The sequence below is a fragment of the Amblyomma maculatum genome, chromosome 11, assembly GCF_055883805.1.
Source record: "Amblyomma maculatum isolate TAMU_Amacu chromosome 11, ASM5588380v1, whole genome shotgun sequence".
Classification (NCBI taxonomy): domain Eukaryota; kingdom Metazoa; phylum Arthropoda; class Arachnida; order Ixodida; family Ixodidae; genus Amblyomma; species Amblyomma maculatum.
The window spans coordinates 5,285,010-5,309,262 of NC_139354.1; the positions used below are offsets into that span (position 1 = coordinate 5,285,010).

Sequence of the window (24,253 nt, forward strand, 5' to 3'; positions counted from 1 at the left end):
CTTGCGCGGCTAATTGTTGGAAGCAATGAACTGCATTTCCGTTTAATCTTTTAATGTTACTGTTTTTGCTTTCACCATTTAATTTTCCTCTCCTCTTATTCTGGCTACTGCTCACCAGTTGCTAGTAGAGTCAAACACGCTTGTTACATTTAAATGCAATGCTGCTGATAAAAAGTGTTGCTGCTGCATGGCTGATATTGCAGATGAGGCTGTGTAGTGCTTTCTTCGCGAGAGATAACTTTATTGACACCCGTCAAGGAAAAGATTCCTCCCCTTTCAGCACGCTGGAATCCCTTAGGACTCTGCGGTGTCCAAGGCCAGATGGATGATTTTTGTTTGGACTTCTTACTGCTAATTTCTCTACTCTGGCTGATCGTAGGCTTTAATGATCAGCGAGAATAGAGTAATTTTCAGTCAGTTGCACCTCTATATCAGCTCTCTGGTGGCAACGATTCGTGTAACTGCACTAAAGAGCTTGCAAGGCATCTGCTTTTAAGCAGACGTGCGCAATGCATTCAAAGGAGAAACGAATCCTACTTTCATATCAGTTTGTATTTCCGGCTGTAAGGTGGAAAGGCAACTAAATACATTCTTCGAGTGCAACAAATGCAATCTGCTCGACTGGGTAGTAAAAGCAAGGGTGACGATACTTTGGGTACTTGGCCCAGAAGCAAAGCACCTTTGGTCTAAGATGGTTTGTGGTTGATTTGTGGGGTTTAACGTTCCAAAGTGACTCAGGCTATGAGAGACGGCGTAGTGAAGGACTCCGCAAATTGCGACTACCTGGGGTCTTTCGTGCATCGACATCGCACAGCACACGGGCACCTTGCTTTGTGCCTCAATCGAAGAGCGGTTGCCGAGGCCAGGATTTGATCCCACATCTTTGGGTACGGTAGTCGAGCTCCCTAACCAATGTACCACCCCGGTGGGGCCCATTGATCTAAGAAGACAGTAGAGAGAAGAAAAGTGACTGCGCTACGTTTAGGTAACCTTGACACACTGTAGTTGGATGCAACTTTGGAAAATGGCTACTATTAGTAACAATGAGGTACGGTCCATGTTGTCCTGTAGTACTCTACAAACCAATCCCAGCAGTGAACGAAGTCTGCATTTTTATGTTCTGAAATTTCAAGCCGGAACCATCAACATTTTTAAACTTTTGACGTTGCCCGTAAGTGTGTGTGTGGGTGAGGGAAGTGGGGCTCAACATTTTGTTGAGGTAATGAAAGCTTTACAGCAAACTACTTTGTCACAAAGGAATTCTGTGTTTCAGTTTCTGCATGGCTACTAACCTATCTTTTAGAAATTGTGGGCTTTAACGTGCCTAAATGATGTATTTGCTACTGAGATTACTGCTTTCAAACTGTGGAAATGAGTTGCATCAATGGTGTGAAAAGTCGAGAAGTGAAATTCGTGCGGCCGCACAGGACCCATTGGCTAGTGACTGCAAAATTAATTGTAAGCGACGCTTCCCAGGTGTCTAGGACTTCAGTTTCATTCAAGTCCTTTTCACAACTGAGGGAGCATTTAGAAGTGAATAAGTAGATTTCCTTTAATATATACTACTTGCTCCTGTAATGCACTTCTGCAGAACAAGGTGCAAGTTTCGGCATTTCAAAAAATGAAAACGGCCAAAGGTGCGGAAAGCTTAGGAATCTGCCTTGTGGTCGTGGCAGTGGGTCATAAGAAATGATGCGCGAAAGTGGTTTCCTTGTTCTACAACACACGTTTATTCACAAAACCAAGCTAGGCCTATTTTCGAAGTGCTATTCACTCAGCTGGTTCGAAGGTGTAGTGGACCACTCCATCGTTTGGCATCTGGGGTGGACCCTGCAAAAGCATGCCAGAATAAATGAACCTTGCAATAAAAGCTCTGCCAACTGGCTAAACAAACTAACGATCTGTGTTGGACTTCGATGTATGCTTGCTCCATGACATCCAATTTCTTCAGCGAAACGGCTCGAATTGCAGACAATTGACAGTTTTCTGTTTTTCTAGTACTCTGCTAATGCTTCACAGAAAGTAACATACAGGTTATTGACCGAAGTGCGTAAAAAGGCACTCCAAAATTTTTGCTTTTTGATATCTTCAGTAGCAAGAAGGTTTGCATAAAAATGCTTGCCTATGTAGTAAGCAATAAATTGAGTTAAATTTAATTTTGTTTTCTAGAAACTATAACCGGTCATCTGGGCTAAAACCTGCGAGGCCAAGGAAACTATCACACTGCATGCAACTGCAGGTTGTCCCTACATGCCTGTGCAAGTGTATAAGCAAAGGTTAGGTCACAAACTATTCTTACCAAGTCTGGACTAAAGCCCAACTTCAGTTTCGGGTGGTCAAAGAGTGTGCAAAGGTACCAAAGGCCAAGTACAGTGCCCAAGAACATGGCGGCTTGCTTCTTTCTGTGAATTTCAAAGCCAGTCAGCAAGCAGCCAACCAGGAGAAACGTCACAATTTGTGACAAAGAACATCTATCGTAAACATTATGTCAAACAGAAATTGATGGGCAGGGCACAGTCCAACCTTCCAACATCCTTCCTCAAGAAAGCTGTATGCAACTCTCTGAGGCAAAAGACTGAATGCTTAGTAGTGTTTCACATTGAAAATGTTACATTTAATGCAACGCACACAGCCGCTGTTACCGTGTACTGTGCATGTGCTGCGTGCCCCAAGGCTGCTAGGCTCTATTGACTTTCTTCAAGCCTGTACAAGCCACTCAAACGAAGAAAGAAAATTCTTTGGCATAGAAATGCCAAGCAGTGTGTCCAATAAGGTGAAAGCATCACCTCCACTCTAAAACTTTGATTTAAATGAACCCTCCAGCTATCTGTTGCATTGTTGTAGGTAACAATAAAGACATGTTCCCTCTCTGTTGCCGCTGTAAGTGCAGTAGTACTTACGGCGAAGTACGCTGCCTGCTGGTGTCGAGCCTTTCCATTGTGTAGGCATCCATGTAGATGTCAAGCTGAAAAAATATCACCAAGACATTGATTTTCTCGCTTTCGTTCACTATATGGCAACAACTGTCCATGTACTAATCATAACTGCCTCAGGTTCCAACGTCCCTCCCATTCACCCTGCATGACCTTTTTGACTTTAGAGCTGCCTCAAGTAACCACCTTAAATCTTTCCAAGACCGCCCTACAGGCCATGGGTCATATGCGATTCATGGTTTTCGACATGTTGCTGAACTCAAATTTCGACGTGTTGAACGTGTAGCCCCGTCTAGGCAAATCAACAACTGCAGTTCTCATTTTTGTGTGGTTCCTGTAGTTTTCGGCAGGTAGCGACATAGTAAAACTAATTATTCAGTGTGGGGTGGCGTCAAATGTCAACGAAAATGGCTTTGAGCTCACACTAGGATGAAACAGTAATTGAACACTGTTTGCGTAATTCCGCTGCTTCTACTGCGAATTTGTTTTTTCTTTTTTGATGACAGAAGTAGTGGGGAATCCAAAGATGAATTCATGAGGCCTGATTTCAGTCTAGATGATGAATTGAGCAAAGATGGCCCTTCAACTAGTGGTACAATGTAAGCACACCTTCCACTTTAGCTCGCTTTTGAGCAATTACATGAACTCACTGTGAGTCTGTGCCATTCTACCTCTATTCGCTTCAATTCGAACAACCTGTGTTGGAGTTTCAACAAGGACAGTTCTGGCACACATGATGGCTCCTCCAGAACTTCTACAAGTTCAATTTCAACAGAATTTTAACAATTTAGGGGCAAGAGTTGGCACTTTGGTACAACTGCTATGAAACAGTCTCTTTTAGTCTGGCATTACAGCATGTGATGCGGATTTTCAATTAATCCTCACCAATTAAGGGAAACGTTCAGCTCAAGCATAGTAAAATTAAAAAGAATACCAATAAATTCAAAATTTCAGTATGAACAAGCCAGTGGTTTCACCAGGGCAACAGCCCCTTTACATAGTTTGCTCATTGCCATTTACATCGTGGAATATTATGGAAGCGAAGCATGACCCTCCATTGTTATGGCACTCATCGCATCATGTGCAAGCCATTTATACACTTTGCAATTTTTCAGCTCATGGTGGATGACTTGCTTACTGGTTCGCCATAGTTTCTTCGCAAGGTGGGAAAATCATAATCCTCATCTGGATCTCTTGCTGCTGCTGGAACTGTGGGCAGCTTGGGGTAATCACCCCAAGTTAGACCTTCACTATCGTCGCGCGTCTTGTAGTCCTCCGGGATCAGGTTGTACTTCTTGGCTGCTGCTCTACGCTCTTCCTCTGTCATTGGCCTTGCCCTGGGAGACCAGTCCTTGTTCCAATAATCTGCAGCAATAAGAATGTCAGTGTTACTCATCTCTCCTGCTCAGTGTTGTTGATTGCAAAAGTGGCCATCAATATTCTGCACCACATCCTCAAGCACTGCAACAACAACAAAATTTTTCTTGTCTTAAAGGAAGCAATGCTGCTTCAAGCAATGTTATAGTATCGTCACCTCGATGTCCCACACAAGGAAAAACTTGCCTCCATTGTAAAATCAAATGCTTTCAAACTGTCTGCAGGCAACGAAGGCCAGTGGTAATGGAACTGCAAGGATATATGTTGCCCTCAGAAGATGATGCACCCGCAAACATTCATTCTACTGAGGAGGCACCTTGGAACAATGTGCACATAATGAATGCACACGAAAGAGGTAGTATACATGCATCAGCTGCCCTCACACACTTTGATTTTTGGTTCGGCTGTTCTCACTGTCGACCATCAACTTCGCAAAGCATTTTTTAGGCATCAAGTTACCCGAAGTACTACGAATAACACTACTTTCGCAACCTCACACAGTGTGACTAGCGGTGTTGTATCGCGTTGTATGGAGTACCTGTTGCATTGTGAGTTTCGGTTTCAGTTCTTGTTGTGTAGCACATCTTCACACTTGTTTATGTGAATCTTTACTCGTTATTGCCACCATCTCTATTTTCACCTTCATACTACTTAGCCCTTTCCAACTTATTTTCCAATGCCCTTGAATACCGACCTTATAAGCTCAATTACGTCGGCATCTGGACCTACTGAACCGTAGTTGGCGATATGCTAATCTCGTGCTAATCTCGATACGAGCCCCAAACGTAATGCACGAACCACTACTGAAAATGACCAATTTAACTTTTTTTCTTTGCTCACGACAAAAACTGTTTCTACTAGGCTCTGACAAAATACAAATTACTATAACCGGCACAATCTGCAGCATAAACGGCGGTTTTACAACTACGTCCAAGAGGAACCGTCAGAACCATCATTTCAGGTACCGGTAACGGCACTTCCAGCACACATCTTTAGAATGACAAGTGCACGACATTTTCTGCAATTATGCAACTCTGATCAAATAAAAAACTACAGCACGATGCTGAGTACACCGACGTATCTGTACACATCTTGTTTCAAGCAGCAGAACACGGTAAGTGCCGTACAGTACGCCTGGAAACCGTTTCCTCGAAAGCTCTAAGCCATTTAATGTGAGGCGCGATCCCAACGGCGCAAAAGAGGAACTTACGGGCTGGCCGGCATGATGCGATGAGAGGACCTTTGAGATTGCAGCTCGCAATTTGTCCGAAACGACCCGAAAGACCTAGCACGCCTGCCATCTTTACGTTTCGCCTCGGCCTATGACGTACAGGAACTCGTCCGCCCTAACCGGAAATACCGAGGCGGGCCCTGACGATAAGAAAGTAAACTTCGGGAGCCAACATGGCGGCATGTCGTCCGTGGTGTGCCGTGGAGAGGTATTTCTTGCATTTTTTCTGCCGGTAATCTTACCGCTAAACGGGTTCGGTTCCGCTCTGAGTGTCTCCTTTTGATCTCATCTCGCGTTTGTACTTCTTTGCATATATAAGTGTTTTGCTTCCGAGCCGCGTCATCGGCCAGCTTCGGGTACGCTGTCGATTCTGTTGTTTAAAAGGAGCTCATCGGTGTTTCCCCATCTCATCGAACTCTCTCGAAATCGGACTGCAGTCGGCAGTCTAGACACCTGATAACGAGTTCCCACCGGGTAGGGCGTCTCAGCGACGCAGAGAACCGGACGACCAAATTTTGTCGCGTTTCATTTAACAGTAATGCGCAGGCAAGGCCGAGCCAATATCATGTGCGCCGCAGTGTTCGCCTCGCCGGTAGGCTTATCGACAGTCACGTCGGGCCCGTCCCATGGCATTCCGCAGTGGTCTTCTCTGCCTTACGGCAGTGTATTTATCGTTGCCAGGATGTCACAATAGCCAGCACTCTGCTTCCTAGCCTCTTGGAACAGAGCCGTTCTCGCTGCGATGGATTTTTGCAGAATGCGCGATGTCGCTTGTCACGATGACTCAGTGTGTCTTTGCGTGCTTCGTCGTTTAAAGCGTCGCTGAGTGCTCATCGTAAACGCAAGTGCTACAGAAAGCGCAAGTCGATGTAGTTACTGTAGTCACTGGGCGTCTCTGTGGCGTTGAGATTTTTTTTTTTTTTTTTTTAGGGCGTAGTTTGAACATGACGCAGCAACAAGCCGGACGTTCTGGTTATCCGCATCAACGCGAGAAATAATTTAATCTCGCTACCGGCGTTGATCCGATTAACAACACATCTCGTGCCGCTTAATCTATCTACGTCGTGAGTCGTCGCAGCTTGTTCGATGATTGTGACAAAACAGATTTTCTGATAACCATGGTGCTGTTGCGTCGCTGCTGTTGCTGCTCCCCATGTTAGGTCATTAATTCGCTGCCGACCTAAGTTTGTAATTTATTCATTTTAACTAGGAGCAGTCAGTTTGACGTAGTTGGAGTTCTAGCTGCACGGATCCTGAAATATTGGCATAACATGCATTGTTTATTCGTCGCTCGGTTTATATGAGGAACCGTGGACACCACTCTACCTCTAAAGCTTTTCTGCAAATGTTCGGCTCTCTGTATTTGTCAACCGCTGTTCGAGGTAACGCCCCTAACGATCGCCGTCTGACATACTCGGGAAAGGGACTAACCTACTTTGTGGGAGTACTCAAATTTTGCTCTTCGTTCTGTAGTGGAAGGGAAGGCGATAACTCGATCTCACCAGCGAGGTCTGTTGTCGCGGTGGCAGTTTATAGTAGGATTCGCGTCAGTTTATGATCAGACATTGCTCTTGGCTTGTAAAGTTTGTTGCGTGCTACTGACCTATGATTGTTTGTAGTAGGGCCGGTGTTGGCTATGTTGGCATGATATTTATACCATTTGGGGGATCAGAGGCATTACATAGGAGAAACGGCAAAAAGGAAACTCACACGCACTAAGAGAACACATTGATTGCATTAAAGTGTAAATACCACCTAAGCTGATGTTTTGGAATCTTTATTGGTAATGCCGAGATGAAGAAACCCACCTTTTCTTTTACCCCTTGCATTTTTCCAGTTCATTTGTTCTTATTTAGTGAAAGCATTTTCAATTGAAACTTTTTTAGTTTCGGTGTCTGGAAAAGTTGTATTGATTAACTGGAAGAACAGGAGTCGTGCATGTACACAAGTTGTTCGGAGCTGCATTCTTCAATTATCTTTGAACGAATAACAAAACTAGTTTTCCACCATTTATTACGGCTGCTTCATTTGTAACTTTTTACTTTATTGTGTGGACATTGTTGGGAACAGGTAATTCCAAACATAGTGCAAGGGTGAATAGCTGCCCCTGAATCAGAGCTTCTAATAAGAGACTAGTTACCCATTGACTCTGTTGTGTTTGGTAGTGGGAGATTATGCCCTCTTGGGAAAATCATTTGCATCATGTGTCAAACTAATGCATAGCATGGCAGAGCAGAGTATTCGTCTGCATGGTTCTTTGTCGGTACCATATACTTTGTGGAAATTGCATACTGATGACATTGTGCCTTTTATGTATCAGTGGCTTTAACATTTTGCTATGTACAGTCTTAGAATTTGTCATTTAGCTCAGAAGTCAGCACCACTACACTGATAAACTTTTTTGTGCAATTTGCTTCTGTGACTGCAGGGAGTATGCTGAGTTGAGACGTCTACTTAGTCCATGCTCTGAAGGTAATAATAGCGAGCTTATTGGAAGAAAAAAAAAGAATAAACGAGGGTGGAAAAATGTAGAGCTCAGGCCAGTTCAAGCTCCATTAGATCTGTCATGCAGCTCGAAGCAGACATTTGGAAACCATGCGCTTGTGTTCATAAATGTACAGGCACATAAGGGTGTGTGTACAAAAGCCAAACACACAAGTAGATTTGCACTACCTGTTAGAGTAAATGCAGTTTAAATTGAGGACCTAAAAATCACTTGCAAATGCCACACAACTGGGAAGGCATTTTACATGTGCAGTCTTGCCTATCTGTCCAAAGTAAATGCCTTTAGTTGGCCTTTACATTTGTCATTATTCTTTCTTTCCCCGCATTAATGAAGTTAGGGGCCATTAGATGTAATAGCAATCGGCTTAATAAATCATTGGATCTCATAAAAAAATCCTGGAAGGAAGTATATGTTTGCTTTTTCAGAATGAATTCACTGTTGGTGTAGTCTTTTGGTATGGATGAGCGCTTTCCAATTTGAGAGCTTCGCTTTCTTCTGGTAGATTGCAAATTACGAGCGCTGCGACGGAGAACAACAACGAGAGAGTAATGACAAGGACAGGCGGTGCTATCAACTCCAATCATGTACCAACATCTCAACTGTACAACATCTCAACTGATTGTACAACATGTACAATCATGTAATTTGCAATCATGTACCAACTAGCTCAACTTTCCTTATTACTGCAATTTATTTCTGGTAGATATGGTGCTGATATATGCGAGAAAAACTTGAAGTCTGATCCATGCAATTTCTCTCTTTCCAGCAACGCTCACCACTAAAATAAACCATCCAAAAATTGAAGCAAAACTCCGCCACCACTGCAAGGCACTCACACGACACGTATCTGGTCCGATTGGTCCACATTCCACGGAAGGAGACAAAACGATTTCCATTCTTGATTCGCCAGAGACATAAAGAGTAGGATATAAACGACGCCGCGTCGTCCACGATTTGGAAGAAGAAAAAAAGCTCATCTCAAGAAGCATCAGCCATCTATTCTCTTGGGGGTAAAAGAAGAAAAAAAAAAACAAGTTTTTTGAACAGTGCTCCAGTTTTTCCAACAAGAAGTTTTCTCTTTTCAAATAAGAAAAGAACGAAGAGGAGAGAAAAAAACGTGAAAAAGCAATCTGCAAACGGAACGTTGTGGCAGCGTCAGAAACGCTGGAACTGTCATTGCCCAGAAGTTTGACAGACACATAACTATTCCCTGCCATCATGGCCAGCTCCAAGTGGCAGGTGAGTGAAATGGTTTAGTGGGCATACGTTTGGTTGGTTTAGTATTTGTTAATCACCACATGGAGTTTACTGCTGAATTATAGTTTTAGTTCTGTCATATTGTTTGTTGGTTTCAACAGCTGTCTGTGGCTATGATGCTGTATACAAATTGAAAAGGCGTGCAGGTCACAAGAGACATATGAAACTGTGGCATGATGGCTATGTCTTATCATTTTAATTTGAACTCATTAGCCACACAAACCTGCCCAGGAGTCTAAAGCAAAGTGAACAAGTGGCTATAGACAACCGTCATGTTTGTAAACAAAGGTGACACTGAGATCGACGGTGATATAGAGTGTTGGCAAAAACGCAGCGTGCCTACGCTGCCTTCGAAATCAGTTCGCGCGTGCGAATATTCTGAAGTGTAAGCTTCGCTTGTACATAGAAATAGTTTGGTTTATGCCTGGAGAGTAGTTTAAGCACTTTTGCAGCCAATTACTGCTGGAATTACCTTGTGAAGAGCTGCATTGGCTGCCTTCTCCGTGACCTCAACAGCGCGCAGCTACGGTGGGCGGGACTGATTAAGTTAAATGAGAAAGAGAAAGTGCGATGTATAAGAAAAACTAATAGTCCACACTGCAACTACCGGGCTTATTGGTAGCGCATGAAAGGAGGACAATGATCTGAATGACTGGAAGTGTTTTCATATGACGACTCATTTGATGCGCTTCTGCTGCTCCAAGCACCTAATCTGCTTAAGAACAATATTACCGGCAACTATAGGGAACTAGAAATCATATCTCTAGCTCACTTTACCTGCAACTTAACTGACAGAATTTCATCAAATAAGAATTAAATTATTTAGTTCTTTGTAACATTCGTCTGTAGTGCGTTGCCAAGTTTTTCTATCCTGCTCGATAAAAAAAGACGTTTCACGACTGTTTCATCATACAGACACGCCAAGGTCAGTCACAGGTTAAAATTTGTGTAGGACGCTCACAAAAAGAAAAGAAAAAAAATATGCGACTCACAATATATATATTGTTACTGGATATATGAAGGCTTTTAAGAATGCTCTCATTTGTTCTTTTTGCTCCACAGGAGAGGTGCATGAGCACAAATGCAACATTCTCTACTATCGCTTGCAACGAAATTTAAGCGATCTGCTGACCTTTCTTTTTTTAATAAACTTAGAACATTTTTATTCAAGTGCGCGACATCTTATTCTGCTTATTTCGCACTCAGCCGAAGTCACTCTGGGACATTAAACTTTATAGGCCATATATACCATAATAAAAATCCTGCTCGATCAGAGGTAGGTTATATGTGGATATTTAATTTGTTCGTCAGGTTCTTAATGACCTCCAAAAGAAAATTAATCTGAGAAATAACACTGTGTGGCTGCCGGGATCCTAACGATGTTTACTCGCTTTCTAGGACCGGTGACGAAGTGTCACTTGTTGAAACTCGCGAAAGTGAAAACAGGGAAAAGCTACTTCACAGTCCGGGCCGTTTCGGCAATATCGCGCCGTAGTGACCGCTCAAGGTATATATAATCGCAGTTCCTTCACAGCAGCTTTTGTGTCCTTTTCTGTACAAACATATACACGGCCAATACTGCAGGTAAATGGGATATTGCAGCGCGGCTTTCTTGCTTTAAATTAAGATCATAGGCACACGGAATATTGTGTCAAAACTTCTTATGACTTGATAGTATATACCACAAATCATGCACGAGTTGCAGGCGTTTGCTGTTACTTTATTCCTCATGCGGCCGAAAAGCAACCATCAAAATTAAAGTTGCAAACGAACTGATCAAGTTTCAATGCAGAAATGCAACGCACGTTAGCTGCAAAGGCAATTTGTCGCCGAAGTGTCTACTTGTTGCGCTCAACGCCGCTGTCCTTTGCTGTCCTCTTTATCCGACCTCAAAAAACATGTGGGAACAAGTGCCATTTTCCTTTTGTGCCTTGTGGCCCAAGCAACTGTACCGAATCATGCAGGAATATCAGCAATTATGCTCAAAAACAAGGCAAGCGCCGCGCCTCCAATGCAGACTGCGCGGGATTTTGCCTACACCCCGAAAGTCGCTGCTATTGCCAGCGCCGCCGCATCTCCACTGACTTCACGGGCTGACGCTTGTCTATTGCATTGCCACTTTTGTATATCTCGCATGACCTCAACGTTGCCTTGTGTGATGTTGTAGGCACTGGTTGCTTGTTGAGACAGAAACTGAAATGCAAGAAAAAAAACAAACCAAGATTGCTTACTGTGCTTGGGAAATATTGGGTAGGGATCCATGTTTACTGATGCCTCTCGCATGGTGCCAAAGAAACAACCTATACCGAAAATTTCTTGTCCCTGCTCCTTTAAGGGAGCAATCGGGACAATTTCATTGTGCAAAAGAGGCATTCGTTTACATCAGAACTTCGGGTACACTTGATTTGAGGCTGAGCCCAACCCACGTAGCAGTGCTTCCCTTAATATACCATTTTTCCATTGGACAAGTGACGTGTGGAGCTGGCCATGGAAATGACCGCCCCTGTTTCTTTGTTGACTGAGTGTGCAAAAAGGCAGGCGATCAAAGTGTGTCCAGTCCAGACTGTGCTGGGGTTCCATGCATGGTTATGTAATGTGGTTCTGCTTAGGCTCTAGCCAATTAGGTCGGTGAGCAAAATAGCACAGTTAATATTTTTGTAAATTAATTTCTTCCTGTTTACTCTCTGTATGTATGTTTGCAGTAATGTAAATATTTACTCTGTTGTCATCGTTTTCAAGCACGCCTCCTGGTCTTTTTCCACGCCGACCTACTCGACTGGAAGGGTTTAGGAACGTTCTGTCGAGGGAAACAAAAGTCATAAATTCTACTGCTGCTCCCTTTAGCCACTTCGCACAAATGTGCCTTGATGGCCTAAGGGCAGCGTGTTGGCCTCGGCCCATGGGCCGCCAGTTCATTTCCCGCTGAAGTACCTCAATTTTCTTTTCAGCGTAGTTAATTTACTTTGTATTCCTACATATCACAGTGACGCTTTAGTCGTGTTTTGATTTTATAATCGCACTTCGTCTGATGTTTTAGTCATGTTCGATTCTCTTTGGTGTTGCGATCTCCTTGGCCAATCCAAATAAGGTAGAAAAGGCACTTATTTGAACTGATGGTGCTTGCTTCACCACGTGGCTTCATGGACATTCCCTTTCTGCAGGCGTCTGGCACTCAGCAGGGGGACGACGAATCTGATGACCAGGGGTCTGGTTCCCCCCGTCAGAATAGCGGCAAGCAAGGAAACTCTCATCGGGAGGCTGGCATCGTCGAGAAGCTCCTCGTGAGTTCGGTCTTGAGACGCTTTGCTCTTGTCGTTGTGCCTATTTTTGCTCTCCTTGGTTTGATTGGGGCATCAGTGCGACTTGCAGGTGGCGCCATCTGTTTTGTGCACTACACACTAGTGTTTATTGTATGGCTGTGCCAGGCGGCCATAGTAACCTGTGTACCGAAGAGTTTGTGCATGCTGTTTGCCATATTGCACATAACCTGAAACCTAAACGAAATGGTCATTCTCAGAAGCATTAAGGAAATCAAGAAAATGCTAGCGAATGCTGACAGTGTTTTTCTTTTTCGCTTTTCCTCGACAAGCATCTGCCAGTTTCTTTGTTTGTTTGTTTCTATTCTACATCACTTTCATACTTCATTTGCCACTTCTTTCAATATCTAGCAACATTTGCATCACTTATTCTATTTTAGTTTACCTGAGTGTTTTCGTTGGAGCTTTACTTCTCTCGTGATTCTTGCAATTCTTTTTTCCTTGCTTCCCTCTGTAAGCTCGAACGTATGCATATATATGTTGCATCTTTTTTTGTCTCCTGCTTAGGTAATGCCAATGCAATAGTGCTTTCTAGGCATTAAAGAAACAAAGAAAGCTGCTACTTTTGAGTTTTTGTTTGAGCCCAAATAACAGCCCTTATAGCGACAGAATACTGACCAAAATATGTAATAAGATTATGGTAGTAATAAAAAGATCTTGCCTCACATTATCGATCCACCCCTGTAATATCCAAGAAACAAGTGTTTATGACTTTAATTTGGCACTTGAAAGTCGTATGTGAAATGTGTCACTATCACTGTAGTACCCCGCATGACCACATCTCGGGAAAATTAAAATAAGTATGCAGTGTTCTCTATAGACTAGTTGCAAAACCTACAAGTCAGCTTCCCTTTACGGCCGGAATTCTTGCACAGTGGCTGCATAGCCTTGCTGTGGGGTAATAGTTTGAAGGAGCACTGGCACATCCTCTGGCCACCCCTCACTCATTCGTCGCGCTGCACCTAATTATTGTCCCAGAGTTAGATTCTGCCACCATAATGAATGAATATCTGCCTCACAGGGATGCTGGCTTGTAGGTTTTGCAACTGGCCCATTCTTTGAAGAGCGCTCGCCTAGTTTTATTACATTTTGCGTTCTCTCCAGTGCACCCGTCAGTAAAAACACCCTCCTTTCGCATCGCCTATGATGTGTTTTTAGCATTTCTCACTAGATGGTGCCACATTGTTTTGAATTCTTTGGATGGAGCGGTGACCACGGCCCACTAAAACATGCGTTGATGACTTACGTTTCTGTGCTGTAACAGCCTTAGGTGTGGAAACTAAAGTGGGCACTACTCTGCACTGATAAATGTCCAATTACTGTCTGGTGGGTTAGATATATATCAGTTTTCGCTACATCGCCTTTGTCGGCTGCAGTCGTCATTGCAGTCGCTCATGGTTTCCATCATCGGTCTACATTAAATCCGGTGCATGCATCAATTGAAAAGTTCTCGGCAAAATTTGTCAAAGCAATTCTAACAAAATAGCTATGGAATCGACTTTTTGAGACGGGAAGTTTTCTATTGTGCCAAATAAAAAAACTTGGGATGCTTAAACTGTCACCCTAAGCTGATGATTGTAAATTGAAAGAAAGGTGGAGGCATCGAACTCATTGTTACTTTTCAGATCAGTGCCTGCATTTATGCTCGTTTTTGATGCTATGAAAATGAAAACGCCATGTCTTGTTTGCACTCATCTAGAGCCTGTTTTATTGAGCCAGCTTTAGCGGACAGGTAAAAAGCATGTGCCGTTTCATCGTGTGACAGCTGCATATATACTTCTGTATTAAATTTGATTTCACTTTCATCTTTTTTTTTCTTTCTTTTTAATGCTTTATTGTAGGAGGTTGTTGGTGATCAGTGAATCATAAGTTTATTTTTAGAAGTCTTGTTAAATTATATTTTTCACCACTGCTGTACCTTTTTTGTTTTTCTTAATTGTAGTATTATTGTGATACTTTCAGTGACATCTTGTGTATCATCTTATGCGCATTCCTCTTTGAGTGGTTTGTAAGACATTGGTATACCTATGTGAGCACATGGAATTCGCTCATGCCTGCAAAATTGCTCGGTCATTTGGTTCATTTCATCAGTTGAACAGTGGCTGTGATGTTAGAGTTTAGTTTAAGTTGTATGAGAAGAAAAAAAAAAAAACTAATATAATTGCTGCTTTCTCATTATTTCAGTTCATTACTACTCTTTTTGCCGGCCTTTTGTGAGAAGCGCAATTGCGACGAATCGAGAAGCAACTAAAAGGAATTTTGTTTTGTTTTCACTCGCATAACAAAATTTTGGTGTATCGTAGCTGTGAAAACTGAAACAGCACACGAAAAAGAATTCAATAATAACTTAAGTGCTGGGCATAAGGGCCACGTGGCAAATTATGTTTACACAAATGTCTTGTACATTGCGCTATGCAGCACTCGTACGGGTTCATCCGGTGCTGCGAACGCTCAGCGCGGCTGTTCTTCCACTATAGCCAGTTCTCTGGCAACATTGAGCACCTGCGCATTGGAGGTGAGCTCAGAGATTTGCAACCCTTGTGCTGCGCGTTTGCTGTTGGACAGATTTGGTATAAGGTGCCAGTCGCTGCAGAGCGGCCACTTCACATGCATGCATTAGTCCATTGCACCAGTTGTAGGGGTGTGATTGCTGAGAGTTAGATGCCAAAACAAAACAAAGTTTTTGATGAAGGCCAAATTAATTAAAATGCCCGTATCCTGTGCAATGTTAAAAATATTTCCCAGAAATGTGGCGCAACAAACACGCACATAGAAGAGACACAACACAAGCGCATGTGCTTGTGTTTGTTGTTCCACAATTTTGGGTATTATGCAGCACCAACTAGCCCCTTAACCTGTTATTTAAAAAAAAGTTTTTTAACGCGAGATGTAAAATCTGATCTCGAAAATCACAAAAAAAAAAATTTTAAAAAGCAGCTTTTTGGCATCAACAGGACTCATTCTCCCTTGTAATGAAATGATTCACCCAAAAACAAATTTCAGGTGCTCCAAATAAATACAGTTAGTACGTAATATACATAGGCAATGAGTGCTAGTTTAGAACCTTGAGGTTGTTTTCACGTAAATTTGTTTTGAGCATATCACCTTGCTCGTGCAAAGCATAGCACCGCAATGGTTGCATGGATTTGAATGCTGTTTATTTTATTACAATTGCTGACATATGCTTTTTATCAAGGCAGTCTCAGATTTACAGTCCAGGCTCACATTTTTTATATTAATAAGTAATTAGGCCATGATGCATTCTAATCATTAGGAGAAGGTGCATACTGCCTCCTTTAAAGGAAGGAGTAGGGAAATTCAAAAAGAAATTAAGTGTGTTGATTGATTTAGACCACACTTCTACCAAGTATTAAAACCATTTACAGACCCATAGCCAATGTTGTAGTCGTGCTCATCTTTCCACGAGCAAGTAACGTGTGAATGTGTAAACTATGACAAAACGAAAAAATACTGAAGATATCACATTGAAACTTTATATCTGACGGTTTGGTGCTATTTCAAGTCAGTATAGTTATTCGCGTCGCTCCAAATAAAGAAATGCCTCCGATCCCCTCATCCCCTCTTAACTAGAGACCTCCACTATGGCCCCACTTTCTTGCTTCTTTCACTCATTCCTTCCTTGCATGCCCTTAGAGCATGGTTCGGGGGTCTGAGATGTAAGATTTACTACGTTCTTTTCTTTTTTTCAGAAGCCACTTTTTTTATTTTATTGTATATTTAAAATTATGTAATTATTTGATCCTTGTCCCTTATACCACAAGTTGAAAAGTCGAGTGTGCTGTTGCTGTTGTACCGGGGAGTCAGTATGTTTTGTTTGTTTCTAGGGAGTGGGTGGTGTTTGCTCTGTGCTGATCGTGTCCTTTCTTTTGTGTGTGAAGACCCTGTGGAGTTTGAGATGACAAATGACCGGAAGTCAGGCAAGCCCGTGGCCAGCGCTGTGGTGAAGATCTCATCCGAGGCCCTTTCTAGCGAGGTGCTCAGTGATGAAGTGGCAACCGGATTCATTACGACTGAAGCCAAGGACGGCCAAGAGGTATGGGCTCATAGCCATCCGACACAGCTTGTAACAAACGGTCATGATGATGCATATCCATCTGGCACGTCTTGTCTTTCCTAATGCTGCTTACATTGCGACACCAAGACATACACCTCAATACCCCCGTGCACTTTGCTCTTATGGTGAACTACTCGCTCTCGGGCAACACTGGCCAGCGCCATCCTAAATGTGGATAATACAGTCGAACCCGGATATATCGAACTCGAAGGGGATCGCGAAATAGTTCGATATATCGATAATTCGATATACAAAAATCGGCTTGTGACGGCACTTACGATACCAAAAAACGATACCGCATGTGTCGCGTAATCAACCCACTCTCATAATGAACCCACCCTCCACTTTTGCACCCGAGAATTTGAAAAAAAAAAAAAAAAAATGCGTTAAGACCAGCTCGCTCACATGCAAGCGATTGAGCGATCTCAGCGACGAGCGAAAAATTTCAAACTTGTTGGAACTGCGTCCCTCTTGCCGCTCGAGCCACCACGACAGCTCAATACAAGGTTTCTGTAGGTTTCTGTGTCGCTGCGGCAGAAATCGCGAGCGTTTTCGCTTGCATGTGGATGGCGCGCGTCACTCCGTTTGGTCGTCGCATCCACAGCTCATTTCTTGGCAGCGTGCCAAGATGCTGCGCAGCGATAACGTCAAGACGCGTTTATCTTTTTATAGCTCCTCCGGTGGCGGGGAGCGAACTTGGCAGAGTGCCCCTGATGGCTTGATTGCACAAGCCTTGTTCGATTTATCACGCCGCGCTTGGAGAGGGCGTCATGATCGCTGCAGCAGACCGCGTGCTTCCGTTGATTCATACATGCAAAGATAAACGGCTCCCGCCAAAAAAAAAAAAAGCCTGCCGCTTCTTAACGTCCGCAGCCGCCATATCTTATGCTACGTCGCGCATATAGCACAACGATAAGAAAAGATGACTCTCGCAAAAAAAAAAAAAAGCAAAACAGAGAGAGCTGCCGCTTCTTAACGTTCGCAGGCGCCATAGCCACGTCAGCCTCAGCCGCCGCGTGCAGAGGGTTCGCAACACACGCTGGAGAAAGCGTCCGACGTCTGTCTGAAAACGGGCTGAGCTGACTTGGCGCATGCATAGCGCGTGCTGAAGCAGAGAGATAGCTCGGCAAAAGAATGGGCACACCCACGCACATGACTTGCAAACGTCATGTGTTGGCGCTCGGGAAACAACAACTGCAGATGCGCGCGCCTTTGGGGAATGAGTGCGGTGCTGCCCAGACTAGCCGTCGTCGAACTGTCCCTTCTCATTCCTTCCGCGCGTGGCTTGAAAACGTCACGCGGCAAACGGCCAAGGGTGATGCGATCGTCTTTGGGGAAGGCACACTTTCCAGTGCGTGGTGCGGAGTTCGATATATCGAACGACCGGTGAAATTGAGTTCAATATATGACGCAGCTTTCCTATACTTTTACATTGGATTTTCAAGGGGATATTCCGTGAGTTCGATATAACCAAAATTCGATATATCCGGGTTCGATATAACCGGGTTCGACTGTATAAAGAAGGCTACATTGCATTGCCATTTATTTTTAAACAGTAATTGCAGATTTAATTTCATTGTCATCATGAGCTTGGATCAAATGGCAAGGAAGTGAATTTTCATATTTTTGTAATTTGATATTCCCAGCAGTAAATTCATATTTTTGTGCACTGGACAAACATCAGCATAGCCACATCAATGGAATCTTGACCCTTGGAGGCTGTTCTCGAAGCAGGGATTCAACGAAAAGGTGGAGGGAGGTGGAGAAGAGAACACTTTCATTTTTTTGCACACCCTGCAGGGCCGGGTGGCATACGAGAGCCGTGGGGAGTGCTTCTTCCTGCCATACACGGAGCAGGACGTCGAGGAAGGCTACACGCTGCAGCACAATGACAGTGTGCGCTTCTATTTGGCCACCTGCAAGGAGACGGGCGCTCCCTGCGCCCGGCGTGTGCGTCCGGAAAACGCCGGGCTTCCTCCTGCCTCCACTGCGAACAAAGGGGGTCGCAAGAGTCAGCCCTCTGGTGGGGGTTCACCATCTGGGGGTGGTAGCGGCCAGCGTAAGCAGGGCGTCGTTTGCGCTCTCAAGGACACATTTGGCTTCATTGAACGGGGAGACGTTGTCAAGGAGGTGAGTTTACAAGGCAAAAGCCTTTCTATGCTTGTGGTGAAAATCACACGCTTGTGGGGCGTGTTCACGAGGTTTCGTGAGCTGTGTCCATGAGATGCGTAAACGAGATTTCGCGAGATGTGTCGGCGGGATGTCATGATAGGTTCTGACGTTGACATAATTTCCCCTTTCAGGTAGTTAGACCTTCATCTTGTATGTCGAGGAATGGAGTCCTGTGAGGCTGATGTTGTTTACAATGAAGCCAAAGAAAAGAGAAAAAAAAAAAAAGAAATGAAATTATAACGAGTACACAAACACGCAGAAGTGGTGGAGGGAATAGGTAGAAGAGGCGGAGGAAGACAGGCTTTTAAGTGAAGCTAAGTGCAGTCCTGTAATTTTTATTATTATTGTTATTATTGAGGTGTTTCGGGAAAGTGGGCCAAGCAAATCTTTAATTCAGACCTGGTATTGAGACGTTTAGCAGTCTGGAAAAATTTTTGCCAAGAGCAGTAGTTGGGCAGTGTTCTTTCAGGGCTATGCAAAGCACCCTTCCGACCTTCACTCCCCCCCCCCCCCCCCTTTTCCCCCTCTGGCTCTTGCACAGATCTTCTTCCACTCGAGCGAGTGCAGTGACTTTCGTGCATTGTCGCTGGGCGAGGATGTTGAGTTCAGCGTGCAGCTCCGCAATGGCAAGGAGGTGGCGTGCAATATCACCCGCCTGGCACCCGGCACCGTCGTCTTTGAGGACGTTGACCCCGAGTTGCTGCAGGGCCGCGTGACAGTGGTAGCCGACCGGGGTCGACCGTCGCAAGCGGCTGCCTCGGACCCTCTGCCCGGTCGCATTGTCTACACCCGCGGCGAAGAGTGAGTGGGATACAGATAGTGTGTGCGTGCGTGTGCCTGCGTATGTGTACTGTGTGCGTGTGTCAGTAACCGGTTTTGTTGGCACTGTTTCAAGTATTCCATTTTATAGCCAAGGAAGCGCTGACTAAAATCTTACTTTTTTTTTTGTGTTAGCTTAAGCTCTGCTGGTTGCTAGTCACCTTGATTTACAGACTCATTTTTTATGCAATGAAATGCAGAAATAAGGAAGATATCTGGCAGTACTGGCAGTCCCAGTCGGTTTCACATAAATTATTACTGTCAGGCTTGAAAGCCGGCGAAGTAGGAAGAGTGAAGGCAGGGAGGTTTATCAGAAAAAAAATCTTGGTTGATAAAAAAAACTGGAAGGTCTGCGTACCTGTGAACCTGACAACCCTGTTTCCCGCTGAAATGCTGCATGCACTTACATAGATCGACATGCCATCGCTGGCGGCGTCCCATTTTAGCTTGTGCTGACTGGAGGGTTCCGTTATGCTCAAGGACGACAGTAAAGCTACAAGGGCACTTCATCTTCATCACTCTCGTGATGAATCACTTTTATCACAAATAAAAGTTTTTCCTTTTAGTCGTTCGTGAACTGTTTTAATGATTCTCAACATGCCAAGGAAAGAAATTTTGGCAATGTGAAATACTACAGTAATACCTCGTTAATCCGGATCGCAAGAGATCTACAAAAATATCAGAGTTAACTGAATTTCGGATTATTGAATTTACCATGAAAACCAAAAAAATGTACTGGGCATACACATACTTTTATTTCATGAAAAACTGCTTTATTTTTGTTTGTTTCTTTATCGGAATTTGCATGATGATTTTTTTCAGTCCCATCAAGTTGTGGTGTGCACGCTCATTGTCGCGGGATCTGACGCGAAATTCTCCCAGTACAGCGAGAGCCCCGGTGGCCTCTTGCACAGTGCGACATTGAGGCAGCGGCTGCTCATGACTTTCATCGTCGGAACAATTTCCGTTTCCATTGAGAACTTCTGATAATATGTCGTCATCGGTCGGTATGCCAGCGACGGCAACATAGTCATCGCTTCACTGGAGTGGCGGTCGCCATCGCTGTGAAGCGGAACGGCAGCGGCAACAGGCCCCAAACACAGTCGAACAGAGCAACGGGCTCTCATTTTCATGATTCGCATGCTGTCACCGTCGCATCACGAACAGTCAGGACAAAGAAATCACGCGTGCAGTCAGTGCAGCCATCACAGCCACGGGACAGCAGTGGCAGTCATTTGACAGCAAAATAAAACAGTCTTGTCGCCCTAACGACTATAATAATGGTGATATAGCCTCTCCCTTTGAAGCGCGCGGTCACTGGCTCCACCTAGCCACTGCTCACATGATCCGCTATCATCATCACATTTCGCGCCCGTTAGCTTTCATTTTTTTCTTTTAGAGCGCAGCTCTTTGGCGCCCGTTCCTGCGTTTTGTGTCGGCGGCGGCGTCGCAGGCGTTGTCCCTTGTAACCAACTCCGCAGCCGGGGCAGCGTGTGCTCCCGCCACCACTGGTTGCTACGCGTACCCCCCTTCCCCCCCTCCTCTTCCCTCGTGTTTTCAGTTGCTGCGCGCGCTCCTCCCGCCACCTGTTATCGCTGCGTGTACATGACAGTCAAGAACTGTTAGTGAAGATGCCTCCGAGATAATGAGTGCTTGCCGCCATTGAACTGTCTTGCGAGGACCCCGCAGCGAGTCCGAGTTAACCGAATTTAGTTTTGCCGATGCTGTTAAATCATGGATTAACCCTACAGTCAAACGCTTCTACAACGACCACCTCTACAGCGAAATTACCTGTATAATGAAGGATTTTGTAGGTCCCGGCCGCGTTCCTATCTTTCGTATGTATTGTGAACGCATGTACAATGAAAACAAGTACAGCGAATTTGCCTGTACAACGAAGAAATTTGGGCCTCCCCAATGGCTTATTTGCATCTTTACAACGAGCATATGTAGAGGCGCTGTCATTGCTCTCCGCAGCTGTCACTGAGTTATGGAGCGTGTAGGGAACACCACTGCAAAGACAGCTCCGGAAATTTCAAACTCCGCAGTAGCCATGGTAGCCATACACCAATGCAAAAACAAACCAACAAACAAAGGCGCGGAGGGCAGAGCTACTGAAACGTTTGACGAACAGCGCCAGAGTGACCTGCCAGCAAAAAGCAAAACTAAATGCACAACGGTCTTCGCACTCTCTTCCAGATGTCACGCTAAGTAGCAAGTTTCAGTAAGCCGCAGTAAACTGTGGTCAGCTTTAGACATGGAAGCCAACAGTGGTGGCCTGAGTCAACAACAAGCGCAAACACTACGAAAAAGCTGGTGTCTGCAGCGGCGGATTTTGCCCCGTATCGATTGGAAGCCTATGAAATGACGTAATGTTCGGGCTGTAACACTTGAATTAATATTAAATTACGCTTTTATTGTTCCGAACATGCCTAACCTTCTCTATTGCGTGCGATACGGTCTGCGACTTACAATGAAGCTACATGTATAACGAAATATTTTACAGGTCCCAAGCGCTTTGTTATAATGAAGTTGGTGAAATCTGCACTCACTTTGTCATGTCAAACTTTTGTGACATTGAAACTCAGGTCCTAGTTGGCGTAGAATGCTCAGAAATGTATTGCAACCCACTCACGTTAAAAACCTTGATGTTTAGTCATATTGGCCCACTACTTCTGCATTTTATTTTGTCGGTCACGCTTCATTTCTTTGGGGCCATATAGACTTCACTGTGTCTTACTCGCATTGTGGGCTTGCAAACTTCTTTGACTTGTTTGTCGTGTCAAGCTGTTCACATGTAGTGCACCCTGTTACAAGCTTTGGTTTTGCTGCCATTGCCCTTTTTTGTAAATTCCAGTTCTGATGCACATTTCTCCCTCTGCCTCTCATCATCTTGTCGGTGCTCTCACCAACTTCATTTTACTGAGGTTTGTTTTAACGGCATTTAAAAAATTCGATACAGTTATTCTACAATTTAATGAAGTTAGTAAAGTTACTATTTCACAGCATCAAAATTTTGTCTCTGGGCACGTTGAGAATCCTCTAAAACAATTCATGGACGACTGACAGGGAAACCATGCTCGGCTACTGAATTGAATTGATTCTGTCCTCTGCGGAGCGGTTGTGTTTCTCGAGGCCGCGCTTAAAAGGCGCCCGTGTTCTACGCGATATCAGTGCTTGCCGATTTCCAGGTGACTGTAATTATTTCGTAGCCTTTCACTACGGCACCTCTTCCTTCTTTCACCCTCACAGTCAATCCTTTTTTTGTAGCGAAGAAACTTCCGTTTTGTTGTGGCAAGTTTTTACCGGGCTGTGGGCGCAGGTTGTTTGCCTTGTTGCCTGCCTCATTCCTTCTGGTTTCTGCAGGGAACTGGAGATGCCCTACGGCGAGCGTGATCCCAAGTGTGAGTACTCCCTGCAAGTGGGCGACCAGGTCCAGTTCAGCATTGCCACCGACCGACGGGACGGTCTCCAGCGGGCCACCAACATTGAGCTGCTTGACCAATCATTTGCCAACGAGACTCGCCAAGTGGTGAGTCCTTTCACCATGCTCTGCTCCATTCTTGGAACAGCCGCCGTCTCCTTGTTGATCGTATTTCCTCGTTGCACACGGCTTTGGAATTGTCACTTGGGTGTTGCAGCCTTGAGGCGGCAAGGATTGGAAGTTTTTGGCTTGTTACGCAATGGTGCATCTCTTATCTTTAACCAGGATAGCATGAAAAAATAGCATTTCTGCACAGTTTATGAAAGCAAGAGCATTCTGCAGGAAACTTAGCATTAGTATGAGAAAAAAATCACAGGCATGGCTCAACAGGTGACATAGCCACGCATCAGTTCTTTGATGGGTTATGTAAACTTATATGGCTTAATGAAACAAAATTGCATCACAAAGTTGGCAGAAGCTGCTTACTCATTTTGCTCTCTTGAGATGGGAGATTGGAACAGGAATCAACCTTCCCGGTGTCTAGGATGCTAAATCGGGCAACCAGTCCTGGGCCACGTTCGTACAGCTTGGTTAAAGAAGGGCTTCACAGTCGAACCTGGGTAATTTGAATTTTGGTTATATCGAACTCACTAAACATCCCATTGAAAATATCATGTAAAAGTATAGGAAAGCTGCATCGTATAACGAACTGCAATTGCACCGGTCATTATATATCGAACTCTGCACCATGCACTGGAAGGTGCGCCTTCTCCAGATATGATCGCATCACCCTTGGCCGTTTTCAAGCCATGCGGCCACACGCGGAAGGAATAAGAGAGAACAGTTGGGCAACAGCTGGTCTAGAGCAGTGCCACGCCCATTTTCCAAAGGCACGCGCATCTGCGGCGATCGTTTGCCTGCGTCAGCATGTGACGTTTGCAAGCCATGTGCATGAAGGAACGAGAGGAAATCGGTTTTGCAACGGCCGGTATGGAGCAGGTGCAGCCAATGCAGCCGTGGCGTTTGGAAGAGGGGAAACAACACGATAGAGTTAACCACAAGGGTGTACCCATTCTTTTCCCGAGCTTTCTCTCTCCCCTTCCTTTGTCTTCCCCGGTCTTCAGCAGCACGCATTACGCATA

At 44.5% G+C, this 24,253-nt stretch overlaps 2 protein-coding genes across 3 annotated transcripts in view; one reads left to right on the forward strand and one right to left on the reverse strand.

Annotated features, from left to right (window-relative positions):
- Positions 1-1,706: 1,706 nt before the first annotated feature.
- ND-ASHI (NADH:ubiquinone oxidoreductase subunit ASHI) lies at positions 1,707-5,675 on the reverse strand. The gene is made up of 5 exons (XM_084584726.1): positions 5,521-5,675; positions 4,072-4,298; positions 2,901-2,965; positions 2,300-2,402; positions 1,707-1,830 (listed from the first exon to the last, which is right to left on the reverse strand). The coding sequence occupies exons 1-5, from the start codon at positions 5,609-5,611 to the stop codon at positions 1,771-1,773; spliced, it is 546 nt and encodes a 181-aa protein (XP_084440852.1). The 5' UTR covers positions 5,612-5,675; the 3' UTR covers positions 1,707-1,770.
- Positions 5,631-24,253, forward strand: part of Unr (cold shock domain-containing Unr) — a 49,447-nt gene continuing 30,824 nt past the window's right edge. For both annotated transcript variants that reach the window (XM_084584724.1, XM_084584725.1), the window contains exons 1-8: positions 5,631-5,749; positions 8,814-9,286; positions 12,466-12,585; positions 15,040-15,136; positions 16,521-16,675; positions 18,497-18,826; positions 19,410-19,669; positions 23,054-23,219. In XM_084584724.1, the coding sequence (XP_084440850.1) occupies positions 9,266-9,286; positions 12,466-12,585; positions 15,040-15,136; positions 16,521-16,675; positions 18,497-18,826; positions 19,410-19,669; positions 23,054-23,219 (1,149 nt within the window). In that variant the 5' untranslated portion in view covers positions 5,631-5,749; positions 8,814-9,265. The remainder of the gene's footprint in view (positions 5,750-8,813; positions 9,287-12,465; positions 12,586-15,039; positions 15,137-16,520; positions 16,676-18,496; positions 18,827-19,409; positions 19,670-23,053; positions 23,220-24,253) is intronic.